The following is a 17,375-nucleotide window of genomic DNA, read 5'->3' as shown; positions in this document are numbered from 1 at the left end:
ATTGAATGACCCTGGACAACATACACTGGGCTGAATTTCTGCAAGGTCCAGAGTTTTTCTGAGGAGGTCCGTGACAGTGATCCGCTGCTCTTGGCTAACGGCTGTGCTTTACTATTTTCTGATTCTGGTTTTGTTTTGCTGCTTGTCTGTTGGTGCTTTAACCCTGCTAGGATCAACTTTTAGATCGTCAGTTGCAAAGAAACCTAGAATATTTGGACCGGCAGGTAGGCAGATTTCCCAGCTGCCTGTCACTTCTAAACACGCTCATTTCTGCTACCATCTGGTGTCCTGTAGTGCCTTTGTCTGTGACCCCTCTGTGACCATCCTCCATCTTTCCATGCATCGCCCCTACGATTGACGTTGTCTCCTCTCTTTGGGAAGTGCATGACTCAATAATACAGTGAGCAAGGTTAACTTTTCTAAATTGCATCCCAGTGCTTTCTGGGACCTCTTCTGCTAGAGAATATGGATAAGCCTAGCTAATCTCAGATATAGAGGCCAGGAGACAGGAAGAAACTAGTGCAGTGGGGGAGTAGGAGGGTCTCTGCATGTCTCCGTGCATGGTCTGTGCTGTGAGATGCAACATGTTACACGGTTCAAGCAAGATGGTCTGCTTAAATGTGTCTGACTGTCCTGGAGATACGACTCACTGACTGTTTGCAACAGAGGCGTCACTGCATGAGGTAGAAAAATTAATCTGCTCATTCATGCTAGAGAGGAATTGACCAGTTTAGTCACTTGCCAACAGGCCCATATATGCAAAAGATCTGGGTACCTTTATTTAAGGAACTAAGGTGCCGATGGTCAAAAGTAAATGCAGGCGCTAGAGGCCATTAGCATTTTACCAGCGCAGAATGATCAGGGGGTCTAGCGCGGCACATAGTGAGCATGCCAGGCCTTAGCGCAGATAGCATGCAAATGTAGTCAAGCTCATTTAAATGAGGTTATTTTGTATTCCTCCTCAATCATCAGAAAAGTGCGCTTGAAATAAAGGTGCCTTACCGCTGTAAAAAATAACGCCAGGTCCGAGCAGGCGTTAGGGTGTTGGAAGAGAGGATTTCCCATGATTCTCATAGGATTCTTTCTGCAAAATCTACCGGTTTTGGTTGCTTTTGGAAGCAGAAGGAAGCCCATGCAAGCCCTTGAGCGCTGGTTGTGAGAAACAGCAGACCTGAACGTGAAGCGACACATTGGCTTTCTTGTCCTGCGTCTAAATTTAAAGCGGCCATGCTTAAAAAAAAAAACCCCAAAGCACTCATTGGCGTCTGTTACTTACATCTAAATATATGCATCCAGAAAAAAAAGTTAAAAACTCATATAGTTAGGCTGCAGAAAACGGACGCCAACGTGGGCTTCATGTTCGGGTTTTACCAGGCGCATGCGCACAGGAGCTTGGCTTACCGCCGAACTTTTTCATGCATGCCCCAAGCACAATCCTCCCGCAGAACTCCCTAATGCTCAAAGCTATGAGCGCGCCTATATTTGCATCTCATTAGCTTTGAGCATTAGGGCGTTGTTCTGGCGCTATTTTTATGGGGCTATTCAGAATAGCGCTGGAGTTTTGATCATCGGCCTCTAGAAGCCTTGACCTGGCAGATTTGAAAACTTTCCATATGTTTAGGTGCTTAAAAAGTGGGAAGTGGTCAAGCCGGGGGTTACATCCGGGGAGGGGGGGGGGGCTGTTCCTGATTCACCCATGTTTTGTAGAAATTCCTTTGTAGATGACTTTTCCTCCCTTGTTTGTCACAGATGAGTGAGAGTGAGACTTTGATTAGTATGGTGAACCGAATGGTGGGAAATTCATCCCCTAGGGCTCAGCTCTACCTGCAAGTAAGAGACTGTCAAAGACCTTATTTCGGCTTCTTTTGCATGGCTTGTCCATTGTCATTCATACACCCGACTGCTCTCCATTCACACCGTCACCCAGTGCTACATCATCATTTCATCAAAACCTGTGAAGGTTCATTGATAGGAGGTGAGGTTCACCCCCAAACCAAGGCACAGGGCATATGGTCCTGCTCACCCCACCACACCCTGCAGTGCTCTGAACTGGCATCCTGCATCCGAATGTCGGAACATTGAACATGAACCCAGAAACTCACTGAAAAGTCTGCTTTAACGACATGGGGGTGGGTTTTCTAAGAGACCTGGGTCCTGGGGAACCTTGTGAACAATTTTTTCATTCTTGATGGGTCTGTCTGAGGGCTGAGCTTCCCACCCAAAACCAATTCTTCAGTTCTTTCTGAACTATGGTTATCAATAGAAATCAAACAAAAGAAAACATGGAAAAGAAAATAAGATGATACCTTTTTTATTGGACATAATACATTTCTTAATTAGCTTTCGAAGGTTGGCCTTCTTTGTCAGATCGGAAGTAAGCAAATGTGGTAGATGACAGTATATATAAGTAAAACATCCAACCAGGTCACTGTACCAGTGACTTCATACTAAGAATCCTGAAAGGTAACTTTAAAACAATACAGGAACATAAGACCTTTGAAGTCAGAATGATTAAATATTTTGACACCCAACAGACAGGACTTAACAAAGATCTGGGGTTTCTAGCCCATTATAAACCATAAAGTTGTATTGCTATGTTTATCACCCTCCTCTCACCTATCCACCCCCATCCTGTTAGACTATCTCTGAAATGCTTTAATGTTCCCATGCATAACTTCTACCCACCCCCACCCTTAGACTGTCAATGAAATGCTTGGATGTTTTACTTATATACACTGTCATCTACCACATTTGCTTATTTCCGATCTGACGAAGAAGGGCAACCTTCGAAAGCTAATCAAGAAATGTATTAAGTTATGTCCAATAAAAAAGGTATCATCTTATTTTCTTTTCCATGTTTTATTTTGTTTGATTTCTATTGATAACCTTAAGAGTTGACTAACACGGCTACCACACTCCTCTACTTTCTGAACTATGGAAACACACAGGTTTGTTTTTCTCTTTGTAGGAACATCTTTTAGTGCTTCCTGGGGGAAGAATAGTTGGATAGGTGATGCTGCTGATTTTTGGCAGAAATCTGCCCCCTTCTGGTTCACCACAGTGACTGCGATTGTTGTGTCCCACTGCTGACACCATGTCTTAGGCATCACAGGCAGAACAGCCAGGCGATTAATTAATACAGGAACTTTAACAGCTAACAGTGTATTTCTTCCTTCTTCTCATCACCCTTAATATCACAGCAAACACAATTTAACTTGTGCGGAAGTGTTTATAGCACAAGTCCTGCCATCAAGTTATGGGAGACCTATTTACACAACCTTTTGATCCATATAATTACCCAGCAAAAGAGCATCCGGCTCATCCAGTCTGCCCAGTTATCCTGTCCACAGGACTAAGGATACATCCCAGATACCAGGCCCCCTGCAAGGATGGTTGGTTTCTTCTCCTCTTTGTTTGCCCTCCATCTGGGGTCAATGAGGGTTCAAGATCTCCACCCAAATGTCTTTTGCCCCCACCCATCCCACATCTAACCACCGGCTGTCTAATGATCTGAATAATTATTTATTTATTCGTTGGGATTTATTAGCCACTTTTATGAAGAGATTCACCCAAGGCACAGTTTTACATCAAACTTACAATTTTGTTAACAGCATTAACAATAGTAAAATAACCAAGAATAAACATAAATACAATAAATGAAGTAAACTGGAAAACAGTAAATTAGCAATCATAGCGTTGTCCCTGCCTGATCTTCCGGCCTCTTAGGTCCCTCACAGAGCCTGCCAGACGGAGCAGCTTGTGTGTTTTTTCCACTAGGACTACGAGAGAACCGGATTGTACCTCACCGTGGCTTCTGTACTAATTGTTGTGAGGATCTGGGTTCAAACAAGAACCTTATTCAAAGGTGTGCACAAATTTCGTTGCAGAATGCCACCAGATCCGCAGCCTTTTCTAGAGCTCCAGCCCTGGGATGATGCTAGAAGGATTAGTATGGGAGGGGCAGAACTTTTACTGAGGGAGTAACATTCGTGATCCTTGGGAGACTGGGGGATAAGTGGAGTAACCAGGATCCTTTTTATGGGACAGAAAGTTACTGCCCTTCTCTACTTTGGTCTTATGTCTGGTCAGGGACTGTGAAACATGTCAATGGTTTCCCAGGTCCTGCCCCTAGTTTTGTCAGCTTTAGTTCAAGTTGGATTTATGAACTGTTACTTCTCATTTCACCTGCAGAAGCAGAACACATTTGTGGGTGTTGCTCATGCTCGTTACCATTCCCTAATATAATGATCACAGCGGGCCTGTAAGGATTAAATCTATGAGCCAGTGAATGCTGAGCCTCTGGTGTGACTGATTCACACTGCCAGTGTGTACTGGGCCTCTAGTTTGAGTGAGTTAGGCTGGCAGTGTGTTCTGGGCCTCTGGCAGTGTGTACTGGGCCTCTGGTTTGAGTGAGTCAGGCTGGCAGTGTGTTCTGGGCCTCTGGCAGTGTGTACTGGGCCTCTGGTTTGAGTGAATCAGGCTGGCAGTGTGTTCTGGGCCTCTGACAGTGTGTGCTGGGCCTCTGGTTTGAGTGAGTCAGTCTGGCAGTGTGTGTTGGGCCTCTGGTTTGAGTGAATTAGGCTGGCAGTGTGTTCTGGGCCTCTGGCAGTGTGTGCTGGGCCTCTAGTTTGAGTGAGTTAGGCTGGCAGTGTGTTCTGGGCCTCTGGCAGTGTGTACTGGGCCTCTGGTTTGAGTAAGTTAGGCTGGCAGTGTGTTCTGGGCCTCTGGTTTGAGTAAGTTAGGCTGGCAGTGTGTTCTGGGCCTCTGGTTTGAGTGAGTTAGGCTGGCAGTGTGTACTGGGCCTCTGGTTTGAGTGAGTCAGGCTGGCAGTGTGTGCTGGGCCTCTGGTTTGAGTGAGTCAGGCTGGCAGTGTGTACTGGGCCTCTGGTTTGAGTAAGTTAGGCTGGCAGTGTGTTCTGGGCCTCTGGCAGTGTGTACTGGGCCTCTGGTTTGAATGAGTTAGGCTGGCAGTGTGTACTGGGCCTCTGGTTTGAGTGAGTTAGGCTGGCAGTGTGTGCTGGGCCTCTGGTTTGAGTGAGTTAGGCTGGCAGTGTGTGCTGGGCCTCTGGTTTGAGTGAGTCAGGCTGGCAGTGTGTGCTGGGCCTCTGGTTTGAGTGAGTTAGGCTGGCAGTGTGTGCTGGGCCTCTGGTTTGAGTGAGTCAGGCTGGCAGTGTGTACTGGGCCTCTGGTTTGAATGAGTCAGGCTGGCAGTGTGTACTGGGCCTCTGGTTTGAGTGAGTTAGGCTGGCAGTGTGTGCTGGGCCTCTGGTTTGAGTGAGTCAGGCTGGCAGTGTGTACTGGGCCTCTGGTTTGAGTGAGTCAGGCTGGCAGTGTGTACTGGGCCTCTGGTTTGAATGAGTCAGGCTGGCAGTGTGTACTGGGCCTCTGGTTTGAGTAAGTTAGGCTGGCAGTGTGTTCTGGGCCTCTGGCAGTGTGTACTGGGCCTCTGGTTTGAATGAGTCAGGCTGGCAGTGTGTAGGGTCTCCTTCGACTCAAACTGGGAATGTGAGATCGATCTTTGGTATGAATGAGTCAGTTTGGTTCGGCATTGTGAGTTAGCTAAACCTCTGCTGTAATTTATCTCTCTCTGTGGCTCTCTTTATGATTGCTTTCTATGTTTCTTTGTTCAGGTTTCTCCCTTTTCAGATCCTTATCAAGAAGCGCTGCAACCCTATAAAATAAACGAGCAAGACACCGATGTAAGAACCGTAAGAACCATCTCCTCGTTCACCCTCTGTTGCTCCCCCTGCACTCAGATCTGTCTTTTGTTTGTCCCTTGTCCATGTTCTTCTCTTTCTTCAGTTTTTCTTCTTAGTGAAGGTCGTAGGTGTAAGATTAACACTGTGAGCAGGAAGAGGTAGGTAACTGCTCTGGACATTGAGCAGGTTTGCCAGGGCTTCACGCTTTTAATTTCTTGTGGCAGAAGCTGCTTGGGAAGCTGTGTGAACAGCATAAGGTTGTCCGGGAGCAGGAGCAGCTGGTGCAGCAGCTGAGAGCAGAGAAGGTAGGTAACCCTCAAAACCCACCCTCCTCCGCCACACACACAGGGGCAAATTGGAGAACACAGGCTGATAGGGAAGAGAACACAGCTACTGTAGAAGCAGTGAGACCAGAGTGAAAACAGTGGCTGTACTGTCCTTACAGATGCACACTGGGATTTTCTCTTTTCATTCTCTGTGATCAAAAGGATCCTGTTTTCCCAACAGAACTGCAGTGTACCCTGCATCAGCCATACTGAAAATGCACTGATTCACCAGTGTAGCACATAGTGCACCAGTGACACTGAAAAAGCACCGATTCACCAATGTAGCACACAGTGCACCAGTGACACTGAAAAGGCACCGATTCACCAGTGTAGCACACAGTGCACCAGTGACACTGAAAAGGCACCGATTCACCAGTGTAGCACACAGTGCACCAGTGACACTGAAAAAGCACAGATTCACCAATGTAGCACACAGCGCACCAGTGACACTGAAAAGGCACCGATTCACCAGTGTAGCACACAGTGCACCAGTGACACTGAAAAAGCACTGATTCACTAATGTAGCACACAGTGCACCAGTGACACTGGAAAAAACACTGATTCACCAATGTAGAACACATTGTACCAGTAGCAATAAAAAGCACTGATTCACCAGTGTAACACACACTGCACCAGTGACACTGAAAAAGCACTGATTCACCATTGTAGCACATAGTGCACCAGTGACACTGAAAAGGCACCAATTCACCAGTGTAGCACACAGTGCACCAGTGACACTGAAAAAGCACTGATTCACCAATGTAGCACACAGTGCACCAGTGACACTGAAAAAGCACCGATTCACCAATGTAGCACACAGTGCACCAGTGACACTGAAAAAGCACTGATTCACCAATGTAGCACACACTGCACCAGTGACACTGAAAAGGCACCAATTCACCAATGTAGCACATAGTGCACCAGTGACACTGAAAAGGCACTGATTCACCCAGGGCCACCAAGAGACAGAGTTGGGCCAGGGGCAGGGACGCCACAGCTACTGCCCCCCCCCCCCCATTCGGGCCACCGCTGCCGCCCCCTCCCCCCACTTGGACCACAGCCACCACCACCACTGCGGCCCCACTCAGGCAGCAGCCCCCTCCACTTGGGCCATCGCTGCTGTCACCCCGCCCTCCACTCAGGCTACCACCGCCGCTGCCACCACTCAGGCTGCTGCCACCACCCTCCATACATAGTGCACCAGTGACACTGAAAAGGCACCAATTCACCAATGTAGCACACAGTGCACCAGTGACATGTAAAAAACACTGATTCAGCAATGTAGCACACACTGCACCAGTGACAGTGGAAAAGCATTGATTCACCAATGTAAAACACATTGTACCAGTAACAGTAAAAAGCACTGATTCACCAATGCAGTACATACTGAACCAATAATGCTGAGAAAGCACTGATTCACCAATGCAGCACACTGTGCACCAGTGACACTGAAAAGGCACCAATTCACCAATGTAGCACATAGTTCACCAGTGATAGTGGAAAAGCACTGATTCACCAATGCAGTACACACTGCACCAATAACGCTGAAAAGGCACTGATTTTCCATTGCAGTAGTGATACTAAAGTGGGTGATTTAACAATGCAACAAGCACTGCACGAGTAGCTCTGCAAAGGTGTAAATTTATCGGAAGAGCACATATCATATGGAGGAGGATTCACTGTGCAGGGCAGTTTTCACTGTGTTGGGTATCACATGAAGCAGAGTTACCAAATTGCTCCCCTGTCAGCTAGGCCTGGTTTTGCTGCAGTACGTCTCTATATTTGTGGTCCTGATTTCTCTAAGAGAAAGCGCCTGGCTCTCTTTGCTGGAGTATCACTGGTGATTTCATTTTATTTCTGGACTTTCCCTTTCAGGAAAGCTTAGAAAGTGCTTTAATGGCAACGCATCAAGAGATGGAGATGTTTGGAAGCCAGCCGGCCTATCCTGAGAAACTGCGATTGAAGAAAGAGGCTCTACAAAACCAGCTTATTAATATTCGCGTGGAGTTATCCCAGGCCACAACAGTTAATGTTCTCACCTAACTTTCTGTCTGTGCCCCATTGTCCCAAAAAAGTTACTGTCTGCAAATTCCCTCCTGCAGTAGCCAGCTTACCCCTTAAGGAGCCACTGCCAGCAAAGGGTGAAAGGAGGCAGTGAAGAATGTCAGGGCTGGGTCTACCATTGAGTGACTGTGTGTTTCACACATGGCCCTGCTTTTCAGCCTCTACCAACTTATACATATGAGTGTGTACTCCCCCCCCCCCCCCCCCCCGCCTCTCTGCACCCGTCTGGGTCCCTCACAGGCTGCCCCTAGAGGGAGTCATTTGATACTATGCACAGTATCTGTCCTTTGGATTTGGACAACAGATTTTGGGTGGGCCTAGGTAAGAAGTGGGTGGACACCAAATGTTCTCTTCCCCCCCCCCCCCCCCCCCCCCCACCACCAAAAAAATATCTCAGCTGGCAGGAAAATGCTTCTTTCCACCTTGGCAGTCTGCAGCAGGTATGCGCTGAAAACTGAGCATGCGCAGGTGCCAGTATTGTGGAGAGTAGAATTTTGTTACTATCAGGGGAAAGTCTTCAGCTGACAGAGCTTGGGATCTCCACCAGCTACCGCTAAACACGTGCTACCGTTGGGTGGGCCTGAGCCCTAAGTCGGTGGGCCCTGGCCCACCCAGGCCCACCTCTGGCTACGCCACTGCTGTTGAATTGTCCCAGAGTTTTCCAGGACTCTGGATTCTCTAACAGGAGATGTAACAGGGAGGTATATGTGTAAGGGCAGGTCCCAGTGTTTGTCCAGATACTGTAAGGTGGGACCCCTCACATAAAGAATTTTATTGGTTTGGGCCCAGGGCTGAGGAACAGACATTTGGATCACCCACACTGCATCCTGCTTTCAGTGACTAAGCACAAGACTTTCAAGACACTTTAGCCAATCAGCTGGGACGAAACAAAAGCAGTATTCAACAGTATTCGCAGACTCTTCACCTCTTTCTTCACCTTCCTTCCTTCCTTCCTTCCTTTCTGCTTTCTCTCCTCACTTTCTCTTCTAATGGTATAGTTACTTTCAAAAGGGATCACTTACAGTCTTTGTCAGAGATGCTGAAGGCTCAGGGATACCTGAGGCTCTAGAGCAGGGCTTTAGGTGGCCTGGTCCAGGTTGGATGTGAGGTGCTGCCCGGGAGATGGGTGGCTGTAAGCCATTCTTCAGCCTCTTGGATGGAGATGAAAGGTGGTCTTAGGCACCCTGCTGGAAATACCCAATTAGACTCTTCTGCTTCTGTCTTTCTACCCCAGGAGAGGATACATTGGGTTCCCAATTCCATGAGTAGTAACCTAGTGGTTAGTGCAGTGGACTTTGATCCTCGGGAACTGGGTTCAATTCTCACTGCAGCTCCTTGTGACTCTGGGCAAGTCACTTAACCCTCAGTTGCCCCAGGTACAATTTAGGACCTGAATATAGTATGTAAACCGCTTTGAATGTAGTTGCAAAAACCACAGAAAGGAGGTATACAAGTTTCATTTCCCTTTTCACTGTTCCGGTGACAGTACAGAGCTTAAGCGACTGTCTTAAAATGATCCAAGATTTCTCCTAATTAGATGTTGTGACGAAGGCAGTCAGAACTCTCCTATGTATCGTTACAGACCTTATGGGTGGACGGGGTCCCATCACATGTAGAGCAGCAGCTGGAGAGGGAGGAGCCAAAGACAAAGATTTGAACTGCTCTGGATTTTACATCCTTGTCAAGTTGCCTCCAAAATTAATCCCCTCCCCTGATTATAATACTGCTCAAGGGCAACTCCTGCTTTCTAGAAACTAGGAGGTGGGAATAAGGTCAATCAGGTGGTACACCAGTAGAGGGCACTGCAGGATCCCAAAGAGCAAGATTAGGTCTCTACAGCAGGGGTTCTCAACCCAGTCCTCAGGACACACCTAGCCAGTCAGGTTTTCCACCATGAATATGCATGAGATAGATTTGCATAGAATGCAGTGCATGCAAATTTAACTTGTGCATATTCACAGTGGATGTTCTGAAAACCTGACTGGCCTGGTGTGTCGAGGACTGGGTTGAGAACTGCTGCTCTACACATAAGTAACAGAGATGCAGAACTGGCTTCAGGTCAGTTGTCCCTCCCACTGTAACAATCCAGCGTTAAAATGTCAGAAACTTCACATCTTTGCAGCCAATGCTGATGGCATGTTTTCAATTCTTGATCTACAGGCACTGAGTAACAGCAGATTGGAGTACGAGAATTTGCAGAGTGACGTGTCCAGGCTTCAGGATGAACTTTGGGAGCAGCTGAACCTGGACGTCCAGGTGAGAACAGCAGCATTGTACAGAGAGGAGGGGAGGAATGGCAGCCGCTGAGAGTAGGGCTGGACGGAGGAGGCGGGTGACAAGAAGAAGTCAAAGGGTGAGAGGAAATGAAGAGGGCAGAATGTGGATGAAGGGCAGAGGACCGAGATTGGGATCTAGGAGATCAGACCAGGGCTGGATTGGAGGAGGGGAAGTTGGGAGCCTGGTGACTAGAAAAGGATATTGAACTATACAGTGTATTTGTGCTCTTAGCTCGAAGCAAAAATTGGGAAATGGGGGGAGATGGGGTAGGGGAGATTGAATCTAGTTATTTATTTTATTTTATTGCATTTGTATCCCACATTTTCCCACCTATTTGTGGGCTCAGTGTGGCTTACAATACATTGTAAAGATAGAAGTACAATCTGTTACAACATAATTTTGGTTACATTATGAGGCGTTAAGTTAAAACAAAGTCCAAGTATCGTTAAGGAGAATAAAACAATGGAAAAGAACAACAGAACAATAGAAGAACAACGGATACTGATAGGGCAACAGAGCAATAGCAATCATCTAGGGTTGCTAGATGATTTCAGGTCATAATGGGAGTCTTAGTTTTCTGCACTGCATTTAAACAGACAGTTATATCCCTCCTCATCCACTGTACTCACACACATAATCATAAAAACAGTATATAAAACATGACGTGTGCGGTGACAATCATGTGATCTCGCTTCAGACATCGTTCCCATTAATTAGCCCTCGGCCACTTTTACATCTTACTTATGTCATTCATTATTGATGTACTTTATCTGTCTAAACAACCAAGTCTTCGATTCCTATCTGAGGTCTGTGACACTCTGTGTTTTTCTCAGCTTTGTGGTACCGAAAATGTGGCCGTTGGTGTTTCGGTTAAATAGCCCTGTCTAATTGATGGAATATGTAGCCGACTGGAGCTCTCTGGTCTTAGAATGCATAGTAGGCTTGTTAATTTTCAACACAGTACGAAGGTATTGAGGAGGAGTGTCCCCGTTCAGAGTGTGATGGGTCAGTGTCCACATTTTAAACGGAATTCTCCAAATCAGAGACAGCCAATGCAATGCAGCCAAGTGTGGAGTTATATGGTCGTTACAAGTTACCCCAAGAACTGCATCGCAACATTCTGAACTACATGCAAAGCCTGTACAGGTGTCTTGTGCAGCCCCAGATGCAAGGAATTACAGTCATCTAGCTTAGTAATGACCAGGGCTTTCAGTACAGCCCTATCTGTCTACTGGCAAACACCCCACAGCTTTCACAATAAACATAATTTATAGAAGGTGGAACGCACTGTTCCTTTGCTGACAACAGCAGGTCCTAAATGATCCCTAAACTATGTACCTGATCTGATGTGTCCCCCAAATGGACAATTGCTTGGTCTTCCTAAAATCATTAACTCAGCTTTAATGGTCAAGTGATTAGCTCCCATCCTCTCTTCCACCTCCTCTTAACAGCTTTCTGTATTCGGCAATGTATCCACCAGGGAATGGTAAAAAGAAATTGGATGTCATCTGCACAGATTCTATAATGTTACTTCTTCACAACTTGCTAATAGCCTTCATAAAGATGCCAAATATAGGTCAAAAATATAGGTCAGATGATGTACACATGACCTACTTGCAAAGGGGCAAATCAGATCCTAGAGTGATCTGGTGTCTTACATGGAGAAATTAATGTTAGGATGTGGAAATGTTATCTCAACTTATTGATACCTAAATACCATTATCTCCACTGAATGAAAAATGATAGAAATATATCAAAATCTTACTTCTGATAAGGATTTTATACTTTTTTTCTGAGAAGGAAAAAAAGGGCCTCACAGAGCTTCTAGATTTTAAATGTAAGTGAGTCTTACATGGAGAATCAAGGCATAGAGTTATCTGGTGTCTTCCTTGGAGATATAGAATGATCTGGTGTCTTCCTTGGAGAGCCAAGGCATAGAGAGATCTAGTGTCTTACTCTGAGACTCAAGCTATTTGTAAAAAGACAGAGCCCATGGTATGATCAGGTATTTCATTAGCAAGAAAGTTCTATATGTGTCAGAAAAACCAGTGGAGTGATTTGTCTTGTAATGGAAAATACTTTCTTCAGACACCTGGGCAGGTTATAAGTTGTTAATTAATTTATTTATTTGTTACATTTGTATCCCACATTGTCCCACCTATTTTGTGGCTTACATAGTACAGTAGAGGCGATCGCCAATTCCGGTATGAACAAATACAAAGCGAGGGTATGACGAAGTAATGATCAGGTGTGATAAACACATTGGGGGTCATAAGGGGAAGAGTTGGTTGTGTCCAGTACGAACTTTATATTGTTGTGTTGCGGGGTTAAGGCATTTAGGTTGGATCGTTGGGGTATGCCTTTTCAAACAGGTAAGTCTTTAGGAGTTTCCGGAAGTTTAGGTGGTCGTATGTTGTTTTCACGGCGATTGGTAGTGCATTCCATAGTTGCGTGCTTATATAAGAGAAACTGGATGCATAGGTTGATTTGTATTTAAGTCCTTTGCAGCTTGGGTAGTGGAGATTTAGGTATGTTTGTGTTGATCTTGTTGTGTTTCTGGTTGGCAGGTCTATGAGGTCTGTCATGTATCCCGGGGCATTGCCGTAGATGATTTTATGAACCAGGGTGCAGATTTTGAACACAATACGTTCTTTGATTGGGAGCCAGTGTAATTTTTCTCGTAGAGGTTTGGCGCTTTCAAATCTTGTTTTTCCGAATATGAGCCTGGCTGCTGTGTTTTGAGCAGTTTGGAGTTTCTTTATGATTTGTTCTCTACATCCCGCATAGATTCCATTACAGTAATCTAGATGGCTTAGTACCATGGATTGTATCAAGCTTCAAAATATTTTCCTCGGGGAAAAAAGGTTTCACTCGTTGGAGCTTCCACATTGAGTGAAACATTTTCTTTGTTGTAGCCTTCACCTGGCTTTCTAGTGTGAAATTTCGGTCGATTGTGACTCAGAGGATTTTCATGTTGTCTGAGATAGGGAGAGTGTAATCTGGGGTGGTTATGTTGGTGGGTTTGATTGTGTTATATTGGGATGAGAGGATGAGACAGTGTGTTTTCTCTGCGTTAAGTTTCAACTGAAATGCATTCACCCATGAGTTCATGATGTTCAGGCTGAGTTTGATTTCTTTGGCGATTTCTGTTTGATCCTTTTTGTAGGGGATGTACAATGTGACGTCATCTGCGTATATGAAAGGGTTAAGGGCCTTGATTGGATAAGGACTTGGCTAGTGGGGTCATCGTTAGGTTGAATAGGAGGAAGGGAAGGCATAATGTGAAGAGATGCAAATCTGAAGTTTGTGTCTGTTTATCTGCTTGGCCATATGTGTGTGTATATATACAGATCACTAACAGTACAAATTATATCTTGCTGAGAGCTCCGGGCAGGGGTGTGCTGGTAAATTGTTAACAGGGGGCTCTCTCGCGCCAGCAAAGTAAAAGAGAATTCAGGATGTAAAATTATGACATGACTGAATGTTTACAAAATGTTTGACTTTATTGGTTTTGTTTGACGTGGTACATCATCAATAAAAACCGTTGAAATATAAAAAAGAGAATTCAGGAGGGGCCCAAGCCCACATTTTGGGATCCATTTGTTAAAGTAGCCATGGAGAACCGGCTCCCAAAATTCTTAAAAACTTAACAAACGGCTCTCGAGAGCCTGTGAGAGCCTGCTCCAGCACACTACTGGTTACACCCCAAGTGAGGACAAATGAAAGAGTAACCTAGTGTTTAGAGCAAGGGGCTGAGAATCAGGGAAACCCAGATTAAAACTTATTGTGGCTCCTTGTGATCTTGGACAAGTCATTTAACCCTCCATTGCCTCAGGTACAAACAGAGATTGTGAGCTTTCTAGGGACAGGGAAAATACTTACTTGAAGCACATCTTGGAAAAAGGTGTGAGCTAAATGCAAAAATGAAACTTATTTCTAAGTTATATACTGCCTGCAAGCCCAAAAGCTATCAAAACAGTATACACTGCTTGAAAAACCCATCGAGCATTATGGTCAAAATGGAGGCTCCTCTGACTGGCTAGAGAGGCTGCTTTAATACACAAATTCAGAGCAACTATTCATACATGTTGGAAGTGAAGGGAAGCCTGGAGCATCTGGAAATGGCTACATTTTTGCTTCCTAAGGATAATTGTATATTACTTCCCAAGTTAGAAAATGCCAAAAGAACTTGAGATTTCTCAACTTTTCCAGGAATCGAGCGTATTAATCCATATGAAATGCAGAAGAAATTTGAAGATCTGCCAGCTTTTCATTGGGTGTACTATGTACCGGAGTGGCAAACCACTGGCTCCGGGTATTCGTTGAGATGTGATTAATAGAGTGTTAATGGCACAGTTCTGTCGGTAGAGCAGGTGGGTGATTCTGTGCCCCATTTCTCTGCAGTTACCTGACTCCTGGGCACTGTAGCGAGATAGAAGAGTAATTCGCAAAGACAAGTGTTAAACGTATTGCACCTCATTCTCCTTTCCCTATTTTTAACCCTTTTGCTTTTCTCTCTTTGCTAGAATGAGGCCCTGCACCGACAGATCCAAAAGGAAACGTGGCGGATCCAGGATGTGATGGAAGGACTCAGGAAAAACAACCCATCGCGAGGGACAGACACAGCCAAATACAGAGGTAGGTGGCTGGTCCACCCCTCTGTCTTCCTGAGGCTGAGGTCCTGGAAGGGGCATCACCCGTCCATTTCATTCCACCCCGTGGTGCAGCTCTGTTTAGTCTCCCCTGTCGTTTGCAGGAGTTTACGTTTTGCTTGCTTTTTCTTTGTTCATTTTGGGGCAGCGTTGGCAAGGTCGCACTCTTCAGCTGAAGGGCAGCTGTATGGAGGGCCCCGACTGTACAGATATATTGATTGAATAGGCGAATGACATCACACATATATGCACAGATGTACTGGGCCCACTGGTTGTATGACGTGTGATGGGAAGTGCGCTGTACCAGTGGGCATGGCATGGGTGTTCCGTCGAGCCATGCGCGACCTTATACAGCAGTCTCAGATGTGTGCGTTGCGAGGTGCACGTACAGGACCTGACGTAAGCTGTCGCACCTAAGTTTCAGCTACAAGAGCAGCTTCACGATACTGTTCTGTAGCGAGTCAGGTCAAGCGGCGCGACAGAGTGGAGGAGGAGCCTAATGGGAAATCACTGCAGGTCTTTGTGACTCTGGACAAGGTCACTTAACCCTTCATTGCCACCTGTATGTAATATGTAAACTGCTCTGATTGTAGCACAGAAGGACGGTATATCAAATCCCAGGAGAGGCTCCTGCCCGGTTAAGCCTCACTGAGTGACCCGGCACATGGTATACCACTGCTAACTGGTTAGGTTAGGGGGTGGAATACCTATTTAGCTGGTTAGCAGCAATTGTCACTCTGATAACCAACTAAGTAACTGCAGGGCCGCTGAGAGACTCAGTCGGGCCCGGGGTAGGGCTGCCGTCGCCGGGTCTTCCCCCCCCCCCCCCCAGGACCACCGTGTAGCCAGATCACAAAAATTGGGGGGAGGGGGGAAAGGGCAACTCCACATACCTTGGCTGGTGGGGGTCCCCAAGCCCCGCCAGTAGAAACCTTCCTCTAGCACTGTTCAGTGGAGAACAGCTCCTGCTGGCGGGGCTTGGGGACCCCCTGCCAACCAAACCAGAGGCCCCAAAGCCCTGTGTCTGCTCCTCCCCAGTCTCCTTGTGCCGGAGTTTTCTCTCTCCTGCTCCTGTTGGGACGCGATCACCCGGGTTCCGTCAGGAGCAGGAGAAAGACAGACCCTTGGCGCCGGACCCCCCTTGGAGACTGGGCCCGGGGGAATCTTGCCCCCTCCCCTGCAGCCCTAACCGCTTAAAGAAGGGTAACAAAAAGGTGCTAAAGTTAACTGGGCACCAGTCTGAATATCGACTGGCGTCCAGTTAACTTGTGGGTGACTGCTGAGACCCCGATAGTCAGTTCTGGGAGCTTCTCATATCTCGGCATTAAATATCCGGGGTCAGTTCAGCAAATGGTTCCGACACCGCAGTCTGCCGCAGGCTGAATATCGGGCTTATTCTGTCAGGCCCTTAGAAAAATGCAGCGGGATGTCATTTCTAGAATCCTGGAATGTTTTTAATGATGAATCAGATCTGGGAGCTGAGTGATTGGAAAAGGGCTGAGTGCGGATGTGAACGGTTGTCTCATTAAGCGTTCATTTATTAAGCTGTTGTGCACTTTTCTCGCTGCAGTTGCTGGTGGCCTGCATGGCACCTACAGTTCAAACAGCCCTGCCAGCCCCCTGAGTTCTGCCAGCCTGACCAGTCCTCTGAGTCCTTTCTCTCTCGTATCTGGCTCACAAGGGTCACCCACCAAGCAGACTGCCAATGAGGTAAGGACTGCGGGAGCAGAGGACATTCTGGGGAAAATGGGGTATAAGCCACTTAAACGTTAGACACCAATAACCTATTCTGTACTGGAAGAGCTGTTCTACAATACCAGCTTAAGTCCGCAATGGCAGAACCACTTATGCCATGTCTGTGGCTGGCGTAAATAGGTCACTGTGGGAGGTCACTGGTTTCTGGAGTGTGACTGAGCTGAGCAATGTGGTATTATCTCTTTGGGACAGGGCAGTGAATGGAGATAAGGGTGGTACCACATGTATCCCTCCTAGGTCATACTCTACTCACCACCTGAGCCCAGGAGGGGAGGGGGACTGAAGGGGAAAGGAAGGGACAGATCTCTCCTGCAGGTTTCAGCTCTGACTTGTTTCTGACATGTTAAGACTCGGGGGCATTAGGTGAGTGCAGGACTACAGTACCCAGAATGCTTAGCATTGAAAGCATAGAGGAGGTCAAGGGTCTTCATTCTGCACTTACCTAGACCCTGTGTGGACTAACAGCTCTGAGAAAGTTATCTGTATTGTCTGTTTCTCTCCCTTCTTTGTGTTTTTCCTTCTTCCCATCATTACCTTCCCCCTCTGTTCTACCTTGTTCCCCCATCCCCCAGCCCTGCTCCTCCGTTATCACCCTCCCTCCC

At 46.6% G+C, this 17,375-nt stretch overlaps 1 protein-coding gene across 12 annotated transcripts in view; it reads left to right on the top strand.

The window, feature by feature from the left end:
• Positions 1 to 17,375, top strand: part of PLEKHA6 (pleckstrin homology domain containing A6) — a 141,042-nt gene that overhangs the window by 108,232 nt on the left and 15,435 nt on the right. For 11 of the 12 annotated variants that reach the window (XM_030221028.1, XM_030221032.1, XM_030221030.1 and 8 more), the window contains 6 exons: positions 5,631 to 5,699; positions 5,924 to 6,004; positions 7,901 to 8,050; positions 10,250 to 10,345; positions 14,893 to 15,004; positions 16,589 to 16,728. In XM_030221028.1, the coding sequence (XP_030076888.1) occupies positions 5,631 to 5,699; positions 5,924 to 6,004; positions 7,901 to 8,050; positions 10,250 to 10,345; positions 14,893 to 15,004; positions 16,589 to 16,728 (648 nt within the window). The remainder of the gene's footprint in view (positions 1 to 5,630; positions 5,700 to 5,923; positions 6,005 to 7,900; positions 8,051 to 10,249; positions 10,346 to 14,892; positions 15,005 to 16,588; positions 16,729 to 17,375) is intronic. The other variant, XM_030221037.1, reaches the window with a different exon arrangement.

This window comes from Microcaecilia unicolor, chromosome 12 (genome assembly GCF_901765095.1).
Source record: "Microcaecilia unicolor chromosome 12, aMicUni1.1, whole genome shotgun sequence".
Taxonomy (NCBI): Eukaryota; Metazoa; Chordata; class Amphibia; order Gymnophiona; family Siphonopidae; genus Microcaecilia; species Microcaecilia unicolor.
Note: the sequence above shows the minus strand (reverse complement) of the source record. Positions and strands in the feature narration are given on the sequence as shown.